A 26,933-nucleotide genomic window follows, 5' to 3' on the forward strand; every position below is an offset into this window, starting at 1 on the left:
AATAACCCTTCATGTTCAACAAGTATATGCCCTTCTCTCCAGCATGCAATTAAAGGAAGGGAAATAGTATGTCCTGAAGTGAGTAAGGTACAGCCAGACAAACAACAGTATGAATGGCAACTATGTGACCATTTTCACTGCAGCCACTACCTCAACACCTGTGTACAACCAGAAGTTATAAGAGTATTTTGTTAAAAGTCTGTTTTCTAGAAATCACCAAATAACAAAAGTAAACACACGCTTCAAACAGTTCTTCACATAGTATTTTCTGGTTTTATTTATAAAAAAAACAGAGCCTCCTTTAAATTATACAGTTTTAAAACTGTAAATTCAACCACAGATGAACATTATTTCAACAAAATAGTTCTATCAACTGATGTAAGAAAAAAATCATTCAAATTGCAATTTAAAACTTAATTCAGCTGAGGAATAAGCTTAGCAACACATTTCTTATTCAGTGAATTTTTAAACCACATGCTGCATATATAAACTGGGGTCCCTCCTGTTCATAGCAATGCCATGAAAACACCCGCAAATCAACTCATTCTTTCTTAAACATAAACATACATTTATGAATACAACAAAAAAAAATTTGCCAGCCAAATCCACCAAGAATTTCCAAACTGCTGATACCCCCACAGGGGGTAGTAACTGCACCATTACAGTCCTTGTGTGTTTTCCCTTTGATCACTAGCAACATCACTAGTTTTAGAACATTAAAAAAGTGACTACTTAAGAAACTCTAAACCATTTACAACATTTTTATTATGGCAGGCAAAACAAAGCCCTATAAACTAAACCGAAGTGTGCAAACATGGCTGCAACATTTACTCTGTGTGTCCTTCAGATCAGAACCGGAACTCACATAAGACTACTCTGGCAAACTACGAAAACTAGAAAATTAATACAAGCTCAAGTAAAAATGATCAATTCCTGAAAACTATGGAAACAAAGTTTTTAACAAGTCCTTCCCAGAAGGCTTGATAAGGCATTTGATTGCAAGATAGCGCGGTTCCAGCAGGATAAGGAGTAGCTTGGGAAGCAGGTTTTTGTCCTAAATCTGGTTTTGCATTCAAGACTGTGTGCATTCTTGGGCATATATTTCAGTTTCATATTCACAGAGGGCATTGTTTCACCTCTTCATTCCTCTCATATTCCTCTCCAATACCATTTATTCTGTAACCTGCAGCTAGTGTAGCCCCAGGCAAGGAATCTTGCACCTAAGATTTAGCCAGGATCTTTGATTAAACTCCTAGAAGCATGAGTCTACATTATATGTAGTCACAGGGTATAATGCTCACAGCACTATAAACACTGTCTAGGCTTTCAGTTGCTGTATGATTATACTGAGCACAGATTCAGAGTAGTACATAGTACAGGAAGGGTTAGCATCCTCAAACAACTTATTAAATATGATTAAGTTTCTAGGTACATGTCAGAATCTTGAACATCTGTAGCAAAGACAGAACAGGTTACAGTGACTGAAGATCCCTGACTTCTACTCCTCATTTTGGTATGAATTGGGGGTATGCATCTGTGCAAGTCCATTGTGCATCTGTGTCTTTGTATACAACAGGGATAACAATTCTTACTCATCTTTCTGACATGTTTACAGGTCTATGAATGAAAAGTACTATTCGAGCATTAGGTATGTATCATTTCATACTAAGTCCTATTCTTCTATAAAATGGGTGACATGCATGCCTGCTAATCATAAGCCATCTCATTTTCTCCACCCTCAACAAACATACATTGGAAACAGCATACAGCAAGAGAGTTGATTATTTAAACCTTCCTTCTAGCTTATACTTCTAAACTATTTTGAGGAAGACAGCTATCCTTACTTGGAACATCCAAATTATTCTGTTTCACCAAGTCTCAAGATGCACTAAAGTCAGTCAGTCAGCACAGTCACTTTAATTTAAGTACAACTAATTACAATGGATTCAACTGCATCAGTTTGAGTTGGCAGGAAAGTTGATTAAGAAGTTTCTCAGTTAAGAAAAGAACATACAAATAAAGCATCTTATTAAATGTTTCAGAGCAAATCTTTTAAGTAGTGGGGTTATAAAGCAGCATTCCACATTTGGAAAGTGTTGAAAAATAACAGGAAAGGGAGTAAGATATTGACCAGATTTTCCTACTGGGGTAAATACACTGCTATATTTAACCACCTATCAAAGTCTTATTTTTAAAAAGTGTTTAAAATTCAAACACACAAATGTACTGAGAATATGTGGATCTCTGCTGATTTGCAACACTTCAGAAAAAAACAGGTTCAAGCTGAAGTAACTGAAAGCAAAATAAAGAAACGGAGCTTAAAGGCTCAAAGGAAGCAACCATACTGTAGAAATCAGAAGAACACTGCCTGAGTTTAGTCAGTCTTGGACACTTAAGTTCTGTAAAAATAACTTCCCTTGAAATCAAATTTAATATGAAGGGTTTTCACTGAATTGATTAAAAAAAGTAACAAAACCATTTTCCTTCAAGCATCTGCAGATCAACCACTATTCTTAACTTACTGCTCAGCTACTTGAAGCTTACTACTAAATGAAAGTGAAATAAACTTAAATATTAAGGAACACCTTCACATAGCAGAAAAAGAAGGGTTAAACAGAATAAAAAGGTGGATAATGCGTTACATTCTAAAACTGTTTGTTTGGAAGGCTAAGGTGATTAATACTACCAACAGGAAAATCTGCATTACTACATCCAGCTTTTGAAAAACAAAGTGGAGGCCAGACAAGATTTACCAGGTCTTAGTGAAGAGTGTCTTTTTTGAAGGGCACTTTGAAACATCAAGCAATAAGCTAGAAACCTTAACATGACATATTGAAAGAGAAAGTGACTACTGCTTTCTGAAGGAAAACAAAAAAACAAAAAAAAAAACATTTAATGCATAAACCTAGTTTTTCTCCATGGATTCAAACTGCTGGAGACTCCAGTATCGAGAAGAAAGAGGTTAAAACTTGTACAGGAAGCCAACAGTGGTAAGACACAGTAAATATGCAGTCTGATGTCAAAGTTTGTCTCCATTACACGTGACTTCTCAAGAAAGCAAAAGAAATCAAGTTCAATCTTTTTTTTGGCATCAATACAATGGAAACAAAATGGAGAAATTAAAATTTAAGCTCAAATGAATTTGCAAACCAGTTACCTCAATTTTTAAAACCTATCCTGAGAGGCTTAGCTTTAAAGGCAAAAGCTATGAAACAATTTGGTACTAATATACTTAACATGAAAACACAGGGAATACCTTTGCTTCTTCTAACTTCAGTGTTTTGTTTTGTTTTTTTTTGATGGACACAAGTTGAAAAAAGGCATTTTGATGCAGAATAACTTGGTCAATTTTCAGTTGCTCATAAACAAGCCTCCTGGATTTTAGAAGCAGCTACAAAGATTTTAGAGCCTCAGAGCATTTGGATCTTCAGCTTAGACCTTTGAATGTTGAAGAAATAAAGAGTATTATGTGGTATATGGATTCAATGCTACTAACACATCTACCTTACTGGAGCATAAACGTGCTCTGATCTGTTAGGGCTACATCAATGTAGGTTCTTAACAAGTGCATCTTCTCATACTCTTACCTGCCAAGTTAAAAAAAACAAAACCAAAACCCCACACCTTTGTATTTTTCTCATTACTGAGTGATCAAAAGTTACAAACACACCCCATTCTGTGTCAAGTTTGTGAGGTCAGGAAGGGAAACAGCCTCCCAGTCAGTGTCTCCAAAATCATGCTGAGGGTGGGGTGTAATGAAGAAAGACAGTTTCACACATGTGACTGCTCATGTTGGGAAAAGACATCTGGATAGATCCACTGCTTGTATGTAGCGAAGCCAGAGGAAAAGAGAGTGGAAATTATACCAAGCAGTTTTACTGACACAGGTGCTGATGTCTTCAACTTTGTAAGAGTGGAGGTGATTTTCCCTTGTCTTCCATATGGTCATCAGCCATTGCAGCTTCATGACTCACTTCCCTGATGTCACATGTAATACAGCCCTTTAAAAAGGAACAAGAACACAACCATTTAAATTCTCCTTTTATGAGTGTATTTCAGAGAGTCAAATCCTGGTAGTGTAATACATTCAGTCTCTTTAAATCTGTTACCAGTCGGCTGAAATCTCTTTAAGAGTAGAGATTCTGCAGACATCTTATTTTCAGAGGCAGGTACTTGCACCTCCAACTCAGCTTATCCCAGAAATGAATTCTTTGGTTAGTGGAACATGCTTAGCTTTGAGATGAAAAGGTACATGACTTTCTTTAACATGAAAGACTTATTTTTCAGCTTTACAAGCAAGCTGCTCTTTAAGTAATTTGTATTGCAATCTGAACAGCAACAATGCTGAACAACAAAACAACACTAAACACCTGAGTGTATTGACCGACTAGATTTTTCTTGTTCTTGGGCAATGGCATGATACAGAAAAATAGTTATTAAAACAAAAGTCCTGAATTTCTTTCTGCTGTCAGAAGCCTGGTTGTATTGCACATGACACATTAATGATTTCTAATTCTAAACAGCAGTCACCAAATGACAACCTATAATGGAAACATGGCCTAGTGTATTTATTATTATTCTGCAGAACATTACTTATGGGTCAAAAACAGTCTCTAGGCCCTTAGATGTCAAATATTTATATCTGTATACTCATTTTCATCTATCTTATGCAACACCTGCGATGCAAATATTACAACTCTTCTGAAAGACCAAGGGACACGATTTTTCTGAGTCAAACATGTGGCCCTAAGTACACTAGGACATGTAAGACTTTTAATCAACAAGATATTAGAAAAGCAAAAACTAGTTTTCTGGTCTTGTCGCAGTGCCAAGGACATAGATCTCTAACATCTTTCTACTGTAAGAATAAATATCACAGCTCAGAATGTCACATTTCAAAAATTTAACATGCAGAGCATGTCATGCTATAATAAACATTAGATTTTTCTGCTACATGACTAGATGAAAGCAGCCTACTCCTTTGTCTTGAAGTTTTCTGTACAATTCATCACTGGAGCACTAAGCCTTTGTGGGGCCAGTTCTACCTTACTCCTTTCTTCTCCATAGCACCTGGGATTATATGCGCTTTAAATTGATTAGGATGCTCAAAACATGAGATAAGCATCCTAAGTGTTTGTGAGACCAACACATACTAATATAAATCAGAAATATTTTAGCTGATTGCCCAAGAGTTACGCCTGATAAAACCAAAGATAATAATCAGGCATAAGACACCAAAATTGTTAAAGAAAGTATCCACCTAGTAAAAGTCAGCTATGTGTTTCTTAATTTGTGCCTGAACCTCCTCTGTGATTATGAGTATCTTTCAATGTACTGAACACACATGCTCTAATCTTCACTAACTTCCCACACTGTTGCCTGCTATTCAATCATCTCAGAAGTCACCTTTACAAAAAAAGAGCAAAAGACCTAACACCAACAGATAAAACACTGCTGTATATAGACTGTTAGGTGAGAGCTTGAAACTTTCCATTCATCCAACAGTGTGACTGAAGGAACTTTGCTGCAGGTGACTCCTTACAAATACAGTACAAATAGCTGTATTTTAGCATTCCTCATCTGGCCAGTATCCCCAAGCTCATTTCATTCTTACATTCACTTAAAAATAATCATCAGTGACCCCAGCACTGTAAAACTGCATTGGTTAGAAACAACACTGCCTCTAGCTAGCCAAGGCGTGAATAAGCTGATTCCTTTCATAACTCCTTACTTGGGTGTTGATTTGTTGTGGGACAGTCTGGGTCCGTATCCACGAGTGCACCTCTGCCAGCTCCTTCTTTTGCCCCTCAGTAAACCAAGGCTGCTGCTTTTGCATGACTATCAACTTCTCCAGGTCTTCCTTTAAAACTTCCTCTTTAATTCTGTAAGTAACAGACACCTGTGAATGCAGCTGTACTAAATGAAGCAAGGCATCAATGTAATCACATCAATGTAATCACATCAAGAGAGTCCCTTCACCTGTCTCTAAGGTTGGAGTCCAGACAGCATCAGCCATTAAAAAGCAGCTATGGTTTGTCATATCTTATTTACTTTGTAAGGCTTCTTTCAACACTGGTCTGACAACTGTAAATTAGAAACCGACCCTTATTTTTTCATGAATCTCATTAAAAAATCCTGTAGACAAGTGATGATCTTTGCAGCTGACTGAAATATTTATATATGACACTCCACTTTTTCCATCTTACCTGACATAAGCTATTGTATTTTATTCATGGGGGACTCAGGAAAAATTGATATTACTAAAAAAAATATATATATATAAAATTTTTCATATTGCACAAGATTGGGAGGGTTACTTTTCTGCCTTTTATTGTCTAGAATTTCTTGAGAGCTCCTTCTCTAAAAAAAAATAAAGGAGGACAGACAAAAGTGATTTTGCCATTACACAAACATCCTCCAATTAGTGTGACAGAAAAAATATAGCATTTATTATTTACTGCCAGAAAGCAACTTTACAACAGTTGCTACAGAATTCTTAATCCCAGTCATAAATTATGAACAGGCATCCTATTTCAAATCAAAAGGAAGTAGTAAGAAGTCTCGACAGTTTCTTTGCCTATGCTTAGGAATTTCAAATTAAATTATATATAAACTAATTGTACACATACTGCAAATAACATTAATTACCCTTTTATGCATTCAAAGTATAGGACAATAATCAATCCCCTTAACACTTCAGCAACAAGTTACATGTTAGCTTATTTTAACTGATGGGAAAAATGGGAAAAAACAGACAAAAGGAAATACCCAGAACTTAAAAATGCAGGAACAGTAGTTCAATACATCTGCTTACAGTTTTAATGGTATTTGCATTGTTTCCATGGTCTCATTTTTAATTCTACAATTCTGTGCACAACTCCAAGTTCCATGTTAGAAACTATTGATGTTTTCTAACCTGTTAGGCATTTGATATGTCATCAGAACCTGCTCAGGTGTGTGATCCATCATCACCCAGGCTGATTCATGTTTGGATTTATGAGATCTCCCTTTTTCTTCCGCTTCCTGATTTTTCTCCTCTTTGGAAGCTTCGGAAGAATCACTACTTGCAAAGTACTTGCTGCTTTTCCTGCTACCTGCTGGGAGTTACCATGAAAAATGAACTCAGATGCCTGAAAAATCCTAAAAGTCCAGCACAACTAGTAAATTCACCAATGTGTTCTTGTCAGCTAGTTCTATAATATGAACACAGGTAACTCAGAAATGATTGCTCTGGCAAGCAATTACAACTTACTGAAAATTCAAAGATTAAGTGCAACCTATGAAGTAACTCAAGATCTCCCAAGCCCTGTTTGCTCTTCTCCAAATTAATTGGTTCAACTTCTCTACTTCTGTTCCTGAAGGCCCTGCTCTAGGCAGATTTAACTTTACTCAAATAAGATGCAAGCCAGTATCTAATACAGATAAAGAAGTGTTAATGAGCAAAATGAAAAAGTGTGACTTACAGGTTAAAGGAATGGCTTCTTAAATACCTGTTTCTGAGTACAAGTCACTGAAGCATACTTGGCTTCAAACACTGAAAGTTCATGAAAAACAAAAGACTACAGATCCCTTTACTGGGATTTCCCATTCCTATCACAGTATCTCATTATTAATTACCAACAGGCTAACAAGCCAGCTAGCACCTAAGCAGCAAACATCCAAATCTCAAACTTCCCTACCTGTGCCACAATCAGAAGTCTCATTGGAACCAGAGCCTAAAGAACTAGATACAGCTGATCCACTGCCTGATGCTGCTGAACCAGTACCCGACTGGGAGTCTTCATGCAGTAAGAGGTCAGTGAATTCACTAGAAGGACAGAGGCTACCACTGTTACCACTAGCTTCTGGATCATTGTCCTGGAAACAGAATCAAAACAAAGACATCCACGGAAGTTACTCTTATGTTGAAAAAGGAAGTTAATGTGTTCAGTGGATTTGTCATATGGCAACTAAGTTTTCATATCAGTTCAACAGGTTTGGAATTTATAGCTCTGAAAACGAATGGCCATCTAGAACTCAGGATAACACTCTTCATTGGCGAAACCAACAAGCCTCTGGACTCTCTTTTACTGGTTTCTGCTGCAGATCTTCCCCATTGGTTTTCTTTCAAAATATTGGACTTTTGCATTAAGTCAAGATTTTCTGCTGACAAGAGAGCAAGAGTCAGTTCCCTTCATATTCTGTTAGATGGCATGAAGCAGCCACACACATCAAGCAATGGTGCACTACAGGGAAAATGAAATAATCTTCCCCTGATTCACCAGGTGAAGCCCACAGCTTCAGCAGCTATAGGTATACCACTCCCCCTCAGGACCCTACCCTGCAGTTTCAGCTGATCCAGCCTTTCCAGCCCAATCTGGGTTCAGGAGCCAACATTTTTTCCTTGCCTGCAGAGCTCAGATTCCTGCCTCTGAGTTTACCGCGGAAGTTGGAGAGGCCTTTTCTATGCCCATGTATGGAAACCGACCCACATGGATCCCTGTTCTTCGTTCATTAGCTGCATCCCTGGGAGACAGAGGGAGTAATTAGAAAAAAAAATCTTCCCTTTGTTTTGGTTCTCCACAGAGACTGTGGGACTGGGTGAAAAAGGACACGAATTGTGCAGCCCTAACCAAGTTCCACATGCAGAAAAGCCCACCCAAAATTCTTGCTGACAATTGAGAAAACTACTACCAAAATGCTGAGTGAAGGCAGCTCACAGCAGCCTAGACCAAAAGATCTCACATTTGTGGCATTATACTAGGTACCAACACTGTATTGTCACAAGTTCCCATGGGCTCAAATATAAACAGCTTTATCTCCTGTGCTATTTGTGCCCTGCAGTTTACAGAGCACAGCCACTGGTAAAAGAAGCTAGCAAACAAATAAAAAACTACAAAACCCTCTGGTGACCCTGAAACATAGATCATAGCACTGCTTTTGGCAACCAAACAGCATGGAAATCGGGGTTTCTTTTCTACGCTAAAAACCTATGTTACTTACACATTTTGCCTCCACATGTGCTTTAGCATCGGTTCTAATGGGAAGCTCCGTAGGTTTTGGCAGCTCTTCTTGAAGCAAATTCAGCTGAAGTGGGGAGCTGCTCTGTGAGCTACTAAGCAGTGGGGCCTGGTCACAGTGGCCCTCTTGCTGTTTTTCAGTGGACATGGCAGGAGAGGCTAGAAAGGGCTGATGCACAGAGTTCAGTGCTACTGGTGATGGAACAGAGGGAGGTGGAGCAGGAGGTAGTGTAGTGCATGGATATAAAGAGGAGGGATAAGCATATTGAGGGATAGGAAGAAAGCCAGACTGAGGCATCTGAGTATACATGGGGAAACTATGAAAAAATACAGCCATAAATGCACCTATGTTTGGGGCAGAAAATGCTGGGAATGACTGTGCTTCACAGCATAGTTGTGATGATGACATGGGCTCAGGTTTTAGTGAGTGAAGGGAAAGCTCCTCTCCTACAGAAAAGGCTGGAAAACTCGCTAGTGGATCAGAATAGACAGGAAATCCCATAGGAGGAAATGCATTTGTACTGGAGAGGCTCAGACAGGACACTTCTGAGGGAGAGAATGACTGTTTCTGAATTGTTCTCTTCTCACATGGAAGACTATTTCTATTTTGACTAGAAGAATGGCTATCTGAGGACTGTCTCTGAGGTTTCTGGCGCTTGAATTTTCCGTGTTTGCCTTTTTTACAGCTAGCTGGGCTCATCTGCTTTGGAGGGGACTCTCCTAAGGAGGAAGAAAAATTAGACACATTCACTGACATGACAGACCTGGGAAAAAAAAGAAAAAAAAAGAAAAAAAAAAGAGAGAAAAACATCCAGATAATTGAGAGAGTGTAGCTTATTCAGAGAGCTGACTTTCCTCTGGATAATTCTTTCATTCACCACAGTGATGTCTTTGCTGACATATCCACATTATTTTCCTTCATATAATCAATTTTCTTATTGATCATTTTAGCTTATCCTGATCAGATCTTTTACATTCCTTCAACCGGAGGCATTAAAACTACTTGGGACTTGCAGGATTTATTGCAATAATTAGGTGCTTTGTGACGAGTCTAGGATACCAACATCCAAGACGGAGCAGACCTTTCTGTGTGGGCAACACTGTTGTCAAGTCTTGGCAGTTCTAAGGAAGTATTCAGTCGGCAGCCATTGTAAGATACTCACTAAATCACACAAAGGAGAACTAGACTCCCGTGCTCAGCAATTTATTTCACAAAGCTGCTGCCTACCTTGACCACAGGAACGTCCATTGTTACTTCTGCTCCCCTGTTGGAGATAAGCCCTAAATGGAGAGAGCAAGATCTTCTGGCGGAACTTGTCAACGTAGTTCTGCTCCTCCTTCTGAGTGTGGGCTGACAATGTCTCTTTTGTTAGCCCAACTGGCTTTAATTCCTCGGGAACCGTAATGAGACTCTGAGCATTCACAGGAGGCAGCTCAATGTGTTCACTTCCAACAGTGGCATCCTCCATTGTAGTCACTTCTTTGAACAGGGAAAAAAAGAAATCATTCATGCTTTGCTCTGGCATTCTGGTGTCAGATGCCCCAACACAGAGGGTCACACAGAAAACAATCATATCTGAGCTATTGAGCAGAGAAGGCAACACCCTCTACACTCAAACATAGCTGTATTATCATCAACTGAGCAAATTACTTTGCATGGTCAGGGAAAATTCAAACGTAATTTAAAGTTATGGAAGCACTTCTTTCTTCACGCTTTCTTAGTCCAACAGCAGTTAGATAATCATGGTTTTATTCTTCTTTCTACATTAAAATGAAGTAACACTGGCCCATTAGGCATTTTTATTTTCCTCCTCAAGTGCCAAAAGCATAGTGTGTGTGGGGGGGGGAAATAGTGACCTCTGTTAAAATTAGGTTTTATAAAAACACTGTAAAAGTTTTCATCCCCAAGTTTTCTTCACAGTGCCCCTAGAAACAGTTTATACTTCAGAGTTTATATTCATGACAACATATCTGAAGCAGAGAAAGCCTTCACACTGCGTATTTCAGTCAGGAAACATCTTTAAATTTAAACATCAATGAGTCCAGTTAATGTTTCGCAAGTGTGAACAGTACCTGATTCAGGATGTGGAACATGCACTATAGTGCTGCTGTAACTGCACTGGCTGGTGATAGACACCACACTTGGAGCCTTGTTGGTCAGAGTCAGGTCCACCAGAGGAGCTCCCACCATGCCTGTGGCCGCCTGCTCTTTCAGAGTCTCTTCCAGGTCAGCAGATACTGGAGTCTGGGAACTAACTGATGAAATAACAGCAGTATCCACTGGTAAGTGGCAAAATTTCTACAAAAGCTTTCATTCAAAGCACTACAACTGCTTCTAATTCATCAAGTCTGACTGGTTCAGAAACAACCACTCCTATGCAGACTATTAAATATGAAAGTTTTGTATACAAATGAATAAAACTTCCATATGATGGTAATGTTAGCACACACTAAACATGGCACAAAACAAGTGAGCAACAGAAAGTACATTTAGCAACAACAAACAATAGTTCTTTTGATGCAAACCAAGTTCAAAGACTTGATTAATACTGGAGCTTATGTTTAATCATAAGACCTGGACAAGGGAAGTAGATAGCTCTTGTAATCAAAATGTTTGTGCTGCTAGTGTGACTCAGAGATTAAAAAACAGACAGAAAGCTTGGAACATATGACAGTGGCATATCAAAAAATAAATGTTGGGCTAACAAAATGTTTCCATTATGATTGTCAATATACTTCATCTTACCTTCCAGTGCCTTGACTTCATTCTGGCTTTGCTGGGCTTGCTTGTCATCCTCTGAAGATGACGATGATGTATTTGTAGATTTACATTTCCTTTTCAAGGCTGGAATACTGCAGCTCTCTAGATATCTGAAATATGAGCATACCACAAGAAGCTCTCCCTGCTGTGTGTTTTTTCAGTTTGGAGAGAAAAACATTAAAAAAAATCCAAAATGAAGATCCCGATGCTGTTAACTAGCATTTTAAATTCACTATAGAAGGTCTGGACACACAGTTGTCTTCCAAAGAGTATTTCAAATAAAACCCATCAATTACATTTTGAAAAAAGAGGCATGTATACAAGGTTAAAATATCAACATTTTATAAATTGTATCAACTTTCTGTCTTGTTCAGATGTTCTCAAAGCACATGTCAAGGAGACAAAGTATTATGCCCCTCATAATTCTCTTAAACTGCTAGTGTGTCAATGGTGAAGCTACCAGTAGACAAAAGTCAATAGTTACAAACAGCATCTTAGGCCCTAAATACTTCATTGCCACATAATTCAAGTTGATTCTGATTAAGTAACCAAGCTGGCGTGTAAAATATGGCTACTTACTGGACTTACCTTCAATGTTAAATAGTTTAAAATATTTTAAACCTTATTCCCTCAAACATACGATTGTTTGGAATAACCCCCTTCTTTGTACAGTTATTGATATAATTACATTTTCTGTTCAAAGGGTATACATACCTTAAACTCTACAGGAGAAATTTAACAGTAAAAATACTCTTTAGTTCTTCCAAAATATTAGGGCCACTGAAATGATGCTTGCCCAAGACCAAAATTAGAGCTTAGCTGTAGTCCCTTCCCACAAAAGGGAAGCACAAAATTTGGGAACCACATAACTTTATATGCTTCACTGCAGTGACCAAAAGCTTCTGTGCACCTAATAAGGCAAATGAAATTTCTGAATTTGGATTCTGCCTTCATTTTTTGACAATGATTTTTTCCTTTATACTTCTGAATATCCAATAATATGATGCATTTTATCTGAATGCAATAAATAAATAATTTCAGTCAAGCATTGTATCATCAAGGATGTTTCAATCAGTTAATACCTCAGTAGGTGGTAATTAAGTTTGCATATAGCCATATATAACACTTGATTGAAAAAATACAAAGCTAAAATTTTCATTACTGTAATAGTTTTTTTGGTCATATTCAGTTTTTTTGAGAAATGGTATAAGGATCCTATTAATATATTTTACAAAGGAAACATTCCAAACAAGCCCAAATTTACCTCACAGCTCAAAACCCAGCCAGTTTAGATGGATGCAAATTGCTTAGATAGCTACCTTCCCCTAATTAGTCTTAAATTTATCACTAAAATCACTTCATAGTTTACTACCTGATGATACTATCAACACAATTGATCTGCTGATACGATGGAACATGTGGAGTCTTCTTTGAGTCATCGTAAAATGCATTGCCTGGTTCTTCAGTGCTATCACTTCTCAATGCCTGGAGAAAACAGGAAGCAGTGTGCCTTTTCCCTAGAAAAGAGGAAAACCTCAAAGGTACCTCTCAAAGGTATCTAAGCACTACCTGGTGATACTTATACAGGGATATATGGCCTTTGACAACACAGCTCTCACTAGTAAGTTATTCTGCATTTTCATCCCAATTCATGCATTTGGGTGAAAAAAAAAAAAAAGTTAATTCTGAGTGGATGTTTAAGGTTATCTAGTGAACACAAAGAAAACATCATAGAAAAAAAATTGCACTTAAGACATTGACTGGAGCTGAATAAAACTAACAAGTAAAAAAGAGCTGGGAGACTGAGGCATCAAATCTTTCCTAATTAGATTTATAAATCAGTATTTCAAAGGCTGCCAATTTTAAACATAACTACAATTACTATTACTCTTATCTTGACTTACAAATTGCAGAATCCGACCTGTTATTTAACAGAAATTCACAGCTTCTTATAGCATAGATATTCCGGTCACAGTAGATTCAACCTTAGGCCTCAACATTCACAGCGCAGTCCTGTTATCACCAAAACCTGGAGTAAAGTCTAACTTTGGTAGAGAATATCAGAGTCCAAAATGTTTTAGTATAGATTCCTCTGATCTTTGGGGAAGCGTCCATTTTTCTCTGTATGTTTGTGATAGGCACTAACCGGAAATAATCTGCACTAGTGCAATATTAAGTGCACAATAACTAAATCACTACTTCAGTGGTAAGTGGAGCAGTGTTTTTCAACCTATGGGCCATGGGCTATTTCCAAGACCAATGTCCACAAAAGCAACTAAAGGAAGCTTCCACAGTAGACTTATATTCGCTACAGGTAGGTCTGCAATTTCGCTAGAAAATGTTAAAAAAAAAAAAAAAAAAAGGTTTATTGACTTAGAAAAAGGGACAGAATATGTTTCTCCATACCTAAGTGAACAGTTAAAAGTTATTGCATCTGCTGTATTCATTTGTCTTATTTATTATTTTTTAAATCTCTTCCCAGTTCTGAGCCATGGCTAAGAAATTGTCTGAAGCGCTTCAGTATAACAGCAGCTGGCTAAAGTCATGACTACAGATCTAGGGGAGTTCACGTTAACTTAAGGATCATCATTACGTTAACTTACCTCCTAGCATTTCTGAACTTGTAGCTTGTTCATTTCCATTCTGCAGCTTGCTCCTTGATGCAATATACAGCTGTTGTCCCAGACTCTTTATTCGGTTGACATCTGCACATACTTGTTGCAATGTCATCTTGAGATACATGAAAATGTGAAGTCAGAATAAAATGAATGAAAGGAGGCCCTAAGAGACCACTAAGGCTTGAGTTCGTGTATTCTCCAAATTGAAAGGGAGTAGTAGATTGGTAGCCTAAGCCTGGTATCTACTGGCATCTGTAACTTTAATGAATGCAATTATCATGATCAATTTAACTAAATTAACTACGCTAAAGCTCAAACAGCCTTAGCATTTGAATGTTTTTATACCAGTGCAAGCCTTGAGAGATGAAATAAGCTGATGACTTACCCAAGAGCCTCACAAGGAAATTGGGTAACTGCAATGCTTGCTTTAAGACAGGATTGTTTCCACTGTCTTCTATAGGATGCTACAATGCATCTCTAGTCTCCTTTTTAAACCAATAGGAAAAATCCCTATCAAACAGATACCTCAACCCCCCAAAATGCATCAAATGCTCTTTTTAGTTGCATGGTTCTTCCACTTTTTTCTCCAAGTCCAGTCACTCTTTGAGAAGGTTAATATTTGAGCAATTCTTCAATTTATTTTAGTGTACCACTGTAATAATTACTTCCTCATTTTAGTCAGGAAAATTACAAACACACACAGAAAAAAAAAACATAACTGCCCATTTTAAGCACATTTAGCTTGAAAACATAAGCTTATCTTCCTACTCAATAAAATTCATGATGAGTAATGTGTATGTACACGGTAAGAATTTTCATTTTTTAAACTGCATTTTTGCTACTATGCAGGCAATGCCACATTTATAGACTTACCGGTTCTTGTATCTCCTCTGCACAATTTCCATTGGAGTCACTTGAAGATGCTATGCTGATATAGTGTTCATAAGAGCCATTGCTACCAAGGCTTCCATAACCACTTGAAACATTGCTATGAACTGGCTGTAAGAGGGGGAAAAAAATAAAAATTCATCCTCTTAGAGACTACAAAGAAGGGAAACATGGTGACATATTTTGCAACACAGAGAACTTCAAGTAAATGAAGAAAATTTAGTGAGAAGTTGGTATTATTTTGGGCTCCACCACTTGCTTGGGAAGAGTTCTCTGCCACACTGAAAGCTGCTTTGGGATGCAGATTTATCTTTCAACATAAAGACTTGGAAAATATGTCAAAGTCATTCTTCTAATCAGGTGGGCTACCCAGATTCTTACTTTTAATCCTGGCACACAAGCCCATCTCCAATTCTAACTGAAGATAATTATCCTTCAATTCTCCAATATTTTTCCTTCAGACCTTTTACAAGAGATTTGCTAGCTAGTAGTTTGCTAACAAGCCTCAGTTTCCTTAGCGTCTCACTCAAAAGGCCAACCAGTGTTTGGAAATTCCTTCATCTTCTTTACCTGCAGGAGAAGCTTGTAAATTTGTCCTTGCAATTCTCTTATCTCTTTCTCAACACTGCTCATTTCTTTACTTCTTGCAGCAAAAACATCTTCGTTCAAAGGGCTTCTACAGAAAGTCAACAAGATTTCAGTACTAATTGTAATTTAATGAAGAAAAAGTAACTATAAACAGAGTTAGAACAGGTTTACAAAATAAGATCAGCTCTTCTGCTTTAACAAAATATCAACGTGTCTTAAAACAAAATGAATAAATTAGGAGGGCTATTAGCAAAAGTGATCCAGGCAGGGGAATACCACTAACTAGAAACAGAGTGACAATTGTAATCTTCAATATTTTTTTATTTTACAATCCCATTATACGTTTTCAAAGGTTTCCACCACCTCCAAAGCAATACGCAAAGGACTAGACAGGATGCACCATTTAGCATCCCTAATACAACAGTTTTGCATGTTGTCTTAGAGGAACAGACTGCAAACTGCGTACTCTCCCTAAACAGCGTCTTCTTTTGCCACTGTTGGAGACTAAATGACATGGATCATTTGCCTAACCTACTCAGACATTTCTTATGTCCCTAAGTTCACATCTAAGATCTGAGAAAATGTCATACGAAAGCGCATATATTTTTCTTCCTCTCTCTCTTCCCTTGTATTTATTGGACTTATGTTCCATTTATATTTTAAATATAAATACTTGAGTTCCCATTTCTTAATAATATAATGCTCTTTTGAAGACAAGGTCTTAAAAAAACAGCTACTGTACCTTCCTCTAAAGTAATCGGAATCAAGCTACAGCAAAGCAAATCATTTGCTCCGCAATTGTGTTCTCCACTGGGATTTGGTTCCCTGAATCAACACAGAGGGATGACATCCGTTCCACAAACAGCACTGTTAGGGTAGTGGGACTGTGATACAAGAGCAGTGCTTCATGTGAAGCCCCAGGATTCAGGGAAGCCAGTATACCAGCACAGTGGCATCAGTAAAGGTTGACAAGCATCTACCCCTCTGTCTCCTTCACTAGTAAGGCAAATTTACACCCCAGAAAATCTCGAATGAAAGATCATTTTGCCAAATTAAAATACATCCCAGAGGACATTTTCTGTAAGAGAAACCAGATAAGAGGGAGGTAGCAGGCAGCCATATTTCCAAATCTCTTGGGAACTGAAGGGAAACACCTGAAAAATGAAGACTAACTTGCACATCCAATACTAATTCCATTTTTTAAGAAGAGACTATACAGAATCTAAGTAGTTTCCAACTTAAAATGAATGTCCCAAAAGAAGACAAGCCAGAAGGCAACTTTGGCTGTGTGTCTGTAATGATTCTTTAATTCTACTTTTTGCATTCCTTTTCAGCTTTTACTTAGCTGGTCTAAGACCGATATTTTGGTTTAGACATGTCCATTGGCACAGTATTTGAACATTAACCATGTGTACAAACATATGCTTAAAGTAAAGGAAAAGAAAGTTGATTTTGACTTTTACTTGGGAGCGATTTAATCATTTTCATACTGAGTAAACCAAACTAGTGTTTTTCTGAAGGAATTGGCTGCAAGACAGATGCCAGACTGTTGTCCCAGACTGCACTAGCAAAATAATGGCTCTAGTTCAGTACTGAGACTATGTTTTGTTCTATAGAATATTCAGTGAAGAGCACCTAAACAGTTCAATTCTTCAACTGACTTACGTTCGGACTTTGTGTCGGCCAATGATGAACACTACTTTCCTGCTCCACGGATTCACAAAACTGGACCAGCTGGTATCCAGTATGACATAATCTCCATTTTGAGTACAAAATCTAATAGGTGAATGTTCAAAAGGGGGCTGGCCAGCAAACTTCAGGACTGAACAAAAAAACAAAAACAACAACAACAAAAAAACCCACAGAGACAAGGTTTAGTTTACATTATGACACAGCAGTGGAAGCACAAACACTAACGACTGGGGTTCTTTAAAACTCTGATTTAGAATTTGCTTTGATCTCAAACTCGTTGCTTTAGTTCATTTATTTTTGTCTAGGTGGCAGATCAGTCACATGGCAAGCAATATGATAATGGAAAAATGTTAAAAAACAGTAGAAGTTTGTGGTAAGTCATCTGTACTTACTTTTCTGATGAATAGCAATCATCAAAGGACGATCTTCTGGGTGCAGATACATCAGTATGGATGTTCCAATTAAATCTTGAGGTAAGTAACCCAACAGAGGCACTGCTCTGAAAACCAAATACATTATCGTTGATTACAATATAGTCTTGAATATCCTTAACCCTTTGCTTGGCAGTGAAGTCCACAGATATGATCTATGATGGCATAATCTAAGGCTACAGAACATTTTCTAACCCATTCGTCAGTGCAGTGTAAACATACAAATACCAATGATAACAAACACTTCTGAGCCTGGAGATAAAACAGATTTTTCATAGTCACAAGCAGTTTTGTGCTTACTGTGTATGAAAAAGAAGAACCAGGATCATGAAGAAAGAGGTCACAAGCAAAATGTCAGTAAGAAACCTGATGTGGTTGCTGCCAAGCGTGTTGAAAAAACACTACTGTGTTTTTTCAGGAGACAGCTTTAGTCTGGCCAAATTCATTTGATGTGGCTCAGTACTGCTCTATCTCTGCACTGTGATCCCCAGAGCTTTGTATGATGTTTCTTTCCACTATCCTGATTATCACAGGTCCCCATCACCTTGTATAATGGAAGCTGACTGTAGTTCAATTTAGTTTCACATTTTTTGCTAGCAAAGGAGATTATCTCCTTGGAACTCTAGATGTTTTTCAATGAGCAGACTAACACAAAGAATTACTGAAAATTAGTAACAAACAACTTTATTAAAGTAACTATTGCAAATTGCATAGTTCATCTGCTTTACTTGTGTCTCCAGCTGCATGACCAAAGAACTTTTTACTACCTCTCCACACATAGCTCACAGTACTTAAGACCCAAATCTCACCTGTCATCTATCTCAAGAAAAACACATCCTGGGGTGTGAGTGGTGGTGAAGATTCTTTTTTCCATAGGAATTCGAGGAGCTAGTCAAAAAAGATATAATTACTGAAACACAAAATATGCATTATTAAGACAAAAAAAAAAATCCAACTGTTACTTTTGCTCACGATACTCTATTATGGGCTCCTGAACTTTTGAATTATTCACTGCTTTCTGACTAGTAACACAAAGAAACATTACAAACTATTAGGCAATACAGATTTCTCCCACTTACCGCCCCCACCGCCTCCCCCAAAAAAACAAATTGTGGGAAGGGGTCAAATGTTTTGGGACCCAGGGAAGAAGGCACATATATACTATATATGCGTGTGTGCGCGCACACACACACACAAACTAGAACTTACATGCGTGAGACTACCCAAGCACAAATTCTCATCAGAGCAGCTAACTTTCATATACTGTGCATTTTCCTATTGGCTTGTTTATTATTGGACATTTCTGACTTGCCTTCATATCCAGAGTGAATTTTCTCAGCCAAAGCTAAACAGCAGGATTCTGCATCCATGTGGGCAGAAGTGCACACATGGACCAAGTACGGGGTGATTCGAAAGGGGTAACAACGCATTTCTTGCTCTTGATCTTTACCAGACCTGAGGAAAAGTAAAAAGGATTAATGCACCAGTGCCAAGACTCTGATGCTTTACACCAATGCTGAAAGCCCAGTGCAGAGAAGATATGCAAATTATGCAGAATGCACAGACCCAGATGATCAGAAAGAACCTCCTGAGGCCTTAAGTACAATCCCTTGCAATCGCAGGTCAACACACCACAATAGCCTGATCTCATCCCCCTTAAAACCAAGAAGGTGTTTTGCCTCCAATATTCCTATTGAAAGGCTGTTCTAGAGTGCCATTACTCCAGCAGTTAAAAAAACCTTCTAGTTCTCAGACCAAAGGTATTCATGAGAACAACTCATTTGATCTTGTGCTGTTCTTCAAGTTAAATAATTCTTTTTCTGTCTGCTGTTTACTCTGTACCATGTCTAGGCAAGAACTCTACGCCTCTCAGGTTTTGTTTCACTGACCTAAATAAGCACGACTTTTCTACCCTCAGTTCACAAATAATTGTCATTCTTTGATTGTCCAGTTCCCGTATGGGTTTGTCTTCCTAGAACATGGGTGAGCAGTAATGGCACACAGCATTCTAGATGAGATCTTAACCAGGGCTTTGTAATCACTGCATCAACGTTTCCCTGTTTCTACTACAAGTGCTTCTTCAGCTGGTATAGCTTAGGACTGCAGTATCTTAGTCAAATCTGACAAAGATTTGAGATAACTTTTCAGACATTATCACACTCAAGTTATTTTCCTATTCCACACTTAGTTTAGTAAAATGTTTCTAGAGAGAGGTTAGAGTCGTAACAACTACTTTTGACAGCTCCTCTCTTTGGGGAAAAATAAAACAAATGGAATTTTGACATACCAGAAAGAGGGTAAACCACACACACACACAAAAAAGTCTTAGGTATGTCCAGTGTGTGCTTGTGAAAAAATATTTTTATTCATGAAGCCCACATAATCAAAAGAATCTGTCAGATAAAGGAAGGAGAGATGTTGTATGAAAATCTGAAGAAATGGAAACTATTGCAGAATGTATATGTATCCTACAAACACAGCCCTCCCAGCTTAAAACACATAAATTTGTCCTGCTATATATTTATTCCAAATGCCTTCACACAATTCAAGAGACTGAAAGGTGATTTTAGAGCTCGGGTTTTTGAAACAAATGAATGCATCAATGATCTATTATAGATGGAGTATGTATTATATCTGCTCAGAAGCAAATAGTTCTTACTGGAATCAAGAGACCATCTCAATCTGGACCAGAAGTGCACTGGAGATTACAAGCCTATCTATTTATCTTTTCTTCTTTTAGCATTAAGATTAGCTAAGCACAAAGCAATACATGGCATCCATCTCATCATTAAGGTCTTGTATTGGGACTTAGGTGATTGAGTTTCTCTTACTACCTCTGTCACAAACTCCCGAGCAGGTTTAAGCAAAACACTCTTTGCCTCCATTCTCAAATTTTAAAAAGAGGCACAGTACTTTCTCACAAGATCATTCCTCTCCTGCTCAGTGGTACTGAAGGAAGCTGAGAGGTCCAAAAGAAACATGTATGAACAGTTTTCCTTCTGTTCCCAGGCAAGTTTAACCACCACCACTGGAAAGATGTGTGAACTGAATGCCCACTGTGAAAGGATAGGTTGTATGTTTTACTGGATGCCTATATTAAACACAGTAAGCCAATTTTGTAATGGAGTTTCACGAGCTCATATTGGTCAGTCATAACAATGCAACACTGTTTCTGCCCAATACCATTCCCTGTGCCCAGCCCTCAGGAACATAAGACTATAATAGTGTACTTGCCTGATCCTGCAGAAAAAGGATTTCACCTGGGCATATTCATACAGAGAAGCTAATAAGAAGAATATACATTGAAATTATCAGTTAATATCCTAAAAAAAAAAGGTCACACCTATCAGAAGTATTTTAAAAAGAAGAATTTTAAACTCGGCATTCTCCAGGCTTTCTGAGCAAGGCTGAAGTCTCACCACCTGGTCAATATTAGCTGTTGAACTAGCTGTTCAACAGTCTGCTCCCACTTCAAATATTTCTCTCTCTTCCCCAGCCCACTCGCTCTTGAAGAAATGGCTGACCTGGAACTAAATTCAGAGGAGACATATGATACTGAAAATGTCCAGTGCATCACCAGAGAACAGGAAAGGCTAAAATTCCTGGCTTTATGAGCCATGTACCAAAAACTATATACAGTCAAGAGTTGAGGGGAGAGAAAGTTCAGTAACAGTCCACAGCAAGAAGATAACAACAGCTCCACAGGGGTGTCACTGCTGTGCTGGGAAGGCATAGGACTGGCTTTCAAAGTTCTGGAACGCCCAGCACATTAGCGCCAGCAGCCCCTCATGTCCCGCATCATTCTGTAGCAACAAATTTTGACTTCCTAGCCCTGATGCTGTAACAGCACCACTGCTAGGTGGACAAAGGACATAGCTTTGGCGTGGCAGCTACACTTGGATTGCTCACAAGTAATATACGGCTCAAAAGCCACCATTTAGTCACATTCAACACAGTGACAGAATGGAATGATTTTTTTTTTTTTTTTTTTTACAGCTAGACATGAGAAGTCAATATCATTTCAATATTTTTACTGAAGGCTCATCTTTATATAGGCTAGCCTTTAAGCTCAATTTTCTGCTTCCTACTTGCTGCCTTCTGGCTCCTTGCTAAGTAAATAGCTGATGAGCTTAAAACTCATGTTCAATGAGCTATGTTCACAGAAAGCTGCAAATGGACCACAAATTATACAGTGCACCTAAGCAACTGTAAGAGCTAGATTAAACCATTTTAACCTGACAATTAGCTCCTTTGTTTCTTTACAAAAAAAAAACAAAAAAAAACAAAAAAAAAAAACTTACCCCCTAAGCAGCAGTATTTGGAAAGAGTAAGGTGAATTGTATAAAAATGAAGGATCTGTCTTTTTTTTTTTACCCCCAGTAACAGTTAAGCTGCTAGGGGACCCCAGACATAGCTACTCAAGTTTTCAACTAGAAAGGAACAAGTATGGCCTATGTACATTGCTAGCATAAGCATTTCAAACGAATGACCATTCTATCCTCATTCTGCAAAGACAGAAAGACACATAAAAGCAATTAAGATCATTGCCAAGTCCCACCTGTTTGACTTTCTATGTTCCAAAGCGGCAAGTGGGACTGATCAGTGTGTGTGTAGAACACACTAACATCCTGAGGGACAAGCAGCTCTACAAATCGGGAAGAAGCCAACAATTTTTTCTTACAGTTTAGAATGGATGCTGCCTGATCAGAAATATGCACTATTCGCCCAGAAAGCAAGGAAAACACAGCCACAAAGGTGTCCTGGAAAAAAGACATTGTTAAAGGCAATTCTCTCCCAAAACATAGTAGCAATATTGAAAAGATTAAAAAGAAAAAAGAAAAAAAGAAAAAAAGAAAAACACCCCCAAACAACAACAGAGGTTCAGAAATGTTCTTAAGTTAGTGTCCCATTAAAATTGTGTGAGAGCTATTACAATCTCCAGTGCCGCAGCATGGAGACTCATGACCTACAAATGCTACTAAGACCACGACATCAAAACTGAAGCAGATGCCAAAGATGCATGCCTTTTTTCAGAATGACTGGTTATAATTCCACAAGGATTTCTCCCCAATTTTCAGAAGGATTCACCAGTATTCACACACAAAAACATTCCAAGAACTTCTCAAATAGAAGCATTTGCAGTATTTCTGATTTGGTGTCTGACACTACTTAATCTCAGGAAACGCTCCTTCTTTCAAACAGAGCCAGAGAGCACGATACATACTGCAAATCAAGAAAAAAAAAATTAAAAAATCCAGGAGTGCAAATAGAAACTAAAGACAAGTCCCTCACATCTATGGATTTGAGCAGCTTTGAAAACACATTGCTAAGCCTGTCTCAGGAGATTACTATGCTGCAGAAGAACTCTAAGATTCTCAGAGAGCTAACTGTTGCTTCTGAGAAAAAAAGAAATATACTCATTCCTTCACTTACTCCTGTTGAGTATCCTGATCCAGCATGCATAAGCTATGGCATTGATCTACCTTTACTAATAGAAAGACCTGTTTGTCTAAAACTTAAAGGTTTTTTAAATTTTACAACACTCTATTTCCACAAAGAGATGTAAGGCGATTAAATACAGAGTGAAACAACAAGTAGTGAACTACTTGAGTGAATTTCTTACAGTGTTTTTTGGAGTGTGTTCAGATGCAACTGCCACCAGCTCATCTATGCTGTATGTGATCACATCCGTCTGAAACACTCTTCGGTCATTCGCAGCTTGGAAAAATTCACTGTTTGCTAATTGAAAAACAGAGAAAAGCAAAACAAACACAATAAAGTCAGTACAGAGACAATTTTGAAAGTAGTCCTTGCAGGTCTCATACTTTTGTCATCCTTTTGGTGAGGTCCAAGGTGAGATGGGGAAGGTCTGTGTAGTGAGAAAGAAAAAACAAATACTGATTATACCACTGGAGTGATCTACTTATGTTACAGGAAATGAGTAGTAGGAAGTGGAAAGGACAGAGTGTGATGACAAAAGAACAATTAAGCTACTTAGTTATCTGTATGGAAAACAGCAGCATAAGATACAGACTATCCAACAAGTTTTGAATCTGGGACAGGGAAGCATTTTTTTCAACATATACAGAAAGTTACTAGTAAGCACCTATTAGGAATTGGACTCTGAGGAAAAAAAAGAAAAAAAAAAAGGAAGCAGTAGCTAGGCATTTGAATAGAAAAGATAATGTGATGTTAAAAAACCCCACAATTTCAAAAAGTTTGTTTTAATGCTATTTGCTGCCAGACATGTCTATTCAAACCAAGCTGCTGTATAGTTTCTATACCTCCGGATTTTTTCCCTCACATACCTTGGACCTGTTGGACACACTGCAAGGCATAGTTGAGAGCACTGATAGTACTGGGCTTGCTGGAACTCCTTTTTTCTTCAGGCAAACACCTTTTCATTTCTTGGATCATCATCATCATCATATCTCTGTGTGACTGGCTCCAATTCAGCTGTCCTCTGGACAAAAACAAAGAGGTTAAACTTTATTGGGGACTCTTGGTATAGGAATTATTTTTCTGATGACTTATTAAAATTACTCACTAAACTACCACTTTATGGGCTTGGCCTCACAAAATCTCTGGAAGAGTCCTAATGCTTGCTCACTATATTTTGCTCACTATATTTTTTTCTTGTACCTTTCTCACTTCTCTTCTGTTTAATCTCTTTTCCTCTACCTTCTTCCTTTCCAACTCCAACAAGATATGAATGGCAAAGGCACATGATAACCAGTCTGCTTGCTAAGATGCCTTGAAATTTAAATCTAATAACATTGAACCTCTTGATCCCAGCTAATGAATGAATAGTGACTAAGATTCCAAGGTTCACTTCAGCAATACTAGCAACTAAAAATAAGCCACTACTTAATCCAGACCTTCTAAATCTCACTGGTATTAAAACCATGCACAGGTTCTGATTCTTTATGCATGTAAGTCTTTCTAGCCTTGAAGTCAGCATCTGATGATAAGCATTTCAAGGAAATGTGAAGTTCTCAAAATACACCTGATGCATAGATTTCATCCCTCCTGTGATTTAGGAGTCTTCATTATATTTGTAAGAGAGCCCTTTACCAACAGCTGCAATGCTATTAACAAGCAAAATTTCCCTCTCTTTATTTTTGCTTATCTCATTGGCTAAAACATAAGCAGTAAATATTCTCAAAATGCTGATCAATTCTAATCCTATAGAGTTATAGAATGAGATATGAACACAGTTACTTTAGCTTTTGTCCATTCGCCATTCTTTATTTAATATTATAATGTTATCATACAAGTCACTAAATAGGTTGAAGTACAATGTGCAAATTTTACATGTCAGTTCAACATCACACAAATGATTGCTTTTGAACTGCTTTATTTATTTATTTTAGAAGTGCTGCATGGAATTTTTGAACATTCTGGAAAAGTATTATTAAAGTTATTTCTGCTGTAATACTGTTAAATACAGTCTTTAGATTAAGTATATTTAGAAGCCACAAAAGGGTTGATGACGCATCTGGATCAGCCAATCTAAGAATTAGACAAACAGCTTATGAGGAATCCTGTAGCAGCAATCTAATCTACATCTGAGACCACTACAAATATTAGTTTGGGATTCAGGTAAGCTTCCTTGGTCTACTGAAAGAAGTGAGCCCTATGAAGAACTCTTTGGATGACAAGTACAGCAGGTCCCTGTGAAGCAACAGAGGACAGTCAGCTCTATATGCTGTTGAGAGTTACCTGTTAACTTTGCTTTGCCTCCTGAAACTTCCAGCTGAGCTGCCATTTGGCTCATGACTGCAGAGATCAGTTCCACTGGATTTTGGTCCGTTAAACTGTTTCCTACTGGAGTTTGTTCCCATACATGTATTGCAATACATCTTTGCATCTTCCTGATGTCCATCTTCCTGCTTCCCTAAATTAGCAGGGTTAAAGGCCTCCTTTTGATCATTTCCAGTGCCAGCAGTAGCAGTTGCTGACCAATTCACACTGTGTTCTGAGCTGCTGCCTTGAAGTTTGTTCAGGTTCATCTCTGGTCAGTAAAATTTGGCAATACAGAGACATTGAACACCACAGCCTGGCTCAGCAACAAGTTCAGACCCTTTTATTTTCCACACAGGAGGAGGAGGATCTTGTGAGTCTTCTACAGGAAAAACAAATACTCACCACTTCAAGAAAATACAGGTACATAACTGACAAGCAAACTCATCCTTCCCTGTTGAAAAGACCTTTTATTTCAGATTCTTCTAGATTTCTAGTTTTGCTTGCTTACTCTCTAATAACCTTTCCCCATCAATTTGCGGTAAGTCAACCCCTTTAACCCACTAAGAGCGTGCAGGAACAGACCTTCGTGAGAATTCAGCCAGGAGAAGCCCACGGGGACAGTCTGGGCAGCTCCCGTGGGGAAGGAAGGCCCACGCCCGGCGGACCGCGGCGGACCGCACCGGACGCCCCCCCACGCCGCCCTCCGGAGCCCGCGCCTCCCCCGCCGCGGCGGCCCCCGCCCCGGGCCCTACCTGCTCCGGCCGAGGCGGGTCGGGACGGGCAGCGGGCCCGCCGGACAGCGCCGGCGCCGGTCTCCGAGCGGACCGCCCGCAAGCCCCGCCGCTCCCCGGCCGCGACGAGGCGGAGCGCGGCCCCCGCCCCTCGCGCGCGGCCGCCCCGCGCCGCCGGTTACGTAAGGGCCGCCGCACGCGGCCGCCCCGCTCCCACACGCCGCGGCCGCGTGAGGCGCCCGCCCCGCCCAGAGACGAGGGAGGCGCACAGAGGGTCAGAGCCGCTTTATTGGAGGCGGCGGCGGCGCCGCCCCGCCCGTCACGCGCCGCCGCACGCGGCGCCCGCGCGCGCCCGGATCGCCGCCACGTGCGGGCGCGGCCACCTCCCCGCCCGCCACACCTGCAGCCACGGGGCCTCGCCCGGCCGAAAATAGGGACCCCGGCAAGTAGGAAAAAACAAGGGCTTTAAGCTGCCTTTT

The 26,933-nt window shown here is 38.9% G+C and overlaps 1 protein-coding gene across 9 annotated transcripts; it reads right to left on the reverse strand.

Moving 5' to 3' along the window:
• Positions 1-503: 503 nt before the first annotated feature.
• PER3 (period circadian regulator 3) lies at positions 504-26,519 on the reverse strand. 9 transcript variants are annotated; one of them, XM_067311197.1, is made up of 22 exons: positions 26,476-26,519; positions 25,700-26,102; positions 24,286-24,440; positions 23,601-23,716; positions 22,536-22,737; positions 21,212-21,260; positions 19,290-19,432; positions 18,787-18,865; positions 17,939-18,045; positions 17,520-17,676; positions 15,837-15,942; positions 15,252-15,377; positions 14,364-14,490; positions 13,133-13,277; positions 11,746-11,870; positions 11,073-11,255; positions 10,228-10,479; positions 8,983-9,719; positions 7,680-7,857; positions 6,917-7,097; positions 5,732-5,882; positions 504-4,001 (listed from the first exon to the last, which is right to left on the reverse strand). In XM_067311197.1, exons 2-22 carry the CDS (start codon positions 25,987-25,989, stop codon positions 3,900-3,902), a joined length of 3,711 nt encoding a protein of 1,236 aa, XP_067167298.1. In that variant the 5' UTR covers positions 25,990-26,102; positions 26,476-26,519; the 3' UTR covers positions 504-3,899. The 9 variants fall into 9 exon arrangements, 7 of the variants coding, with proteins under 7 accessions (XP_067167298.1, XP_067167300.1, XP_067167299.1 ...); XM_067311199.1 differs by lacking the exon at positions 26,476-26,519 and having other exon boundaries at positions 10,228-10,476; positions 25,700-26,387; XM_067311198.1 differs by lacking the exon at positions 26,476-26,519 and having other exon boundaries at positions 6,917-7,094; positions 25,700-26,387.
• Between the last annotated feature and the right edge of the window lie 414 nt (positions 26,520-26,933).

The sequence above is a fragment of the Apteryx mantelli genome, chromosome 26 (genome assembly GCF_036417845.1).
Source record: "Apteryx mantelli isolate bAptMan1 chromosome 26, bAptMan1.hap1, whole genome shotgun sequence".
Taxonomy (NCBI): Eukaryota; Metazoa; Chordata; class Aves; order Apterygiformes; family Apterygidae; genus Apteryx; species Apteryx mantelli.

Excerpts from the sequence above, each read along its gene's own strand:
- PER3 (XM_067311197.1), bottom strand. The coding sequence starts at position 25,989 with ATGAACCTGAACAAACTTCAAGGCAGCAGCTCAGAACACAGTGTGAAT. Across the intron at positions 17,677-17,938 it reads GATTGCTATTCATCAGAAAA|TCCTGAAGTTTGCTGGCCAG; the intron begins GTAAGTACAGAT and ends TTTTTTGTTCAG. Across the intron at positions 11,256-11,745 it reads TGAAGTCAAGGCACTGGAAG|TTAGTTCCCAGACTCCAGTA; the intron begins GTAAGATGAAGT and ends TTATTTCATCAG.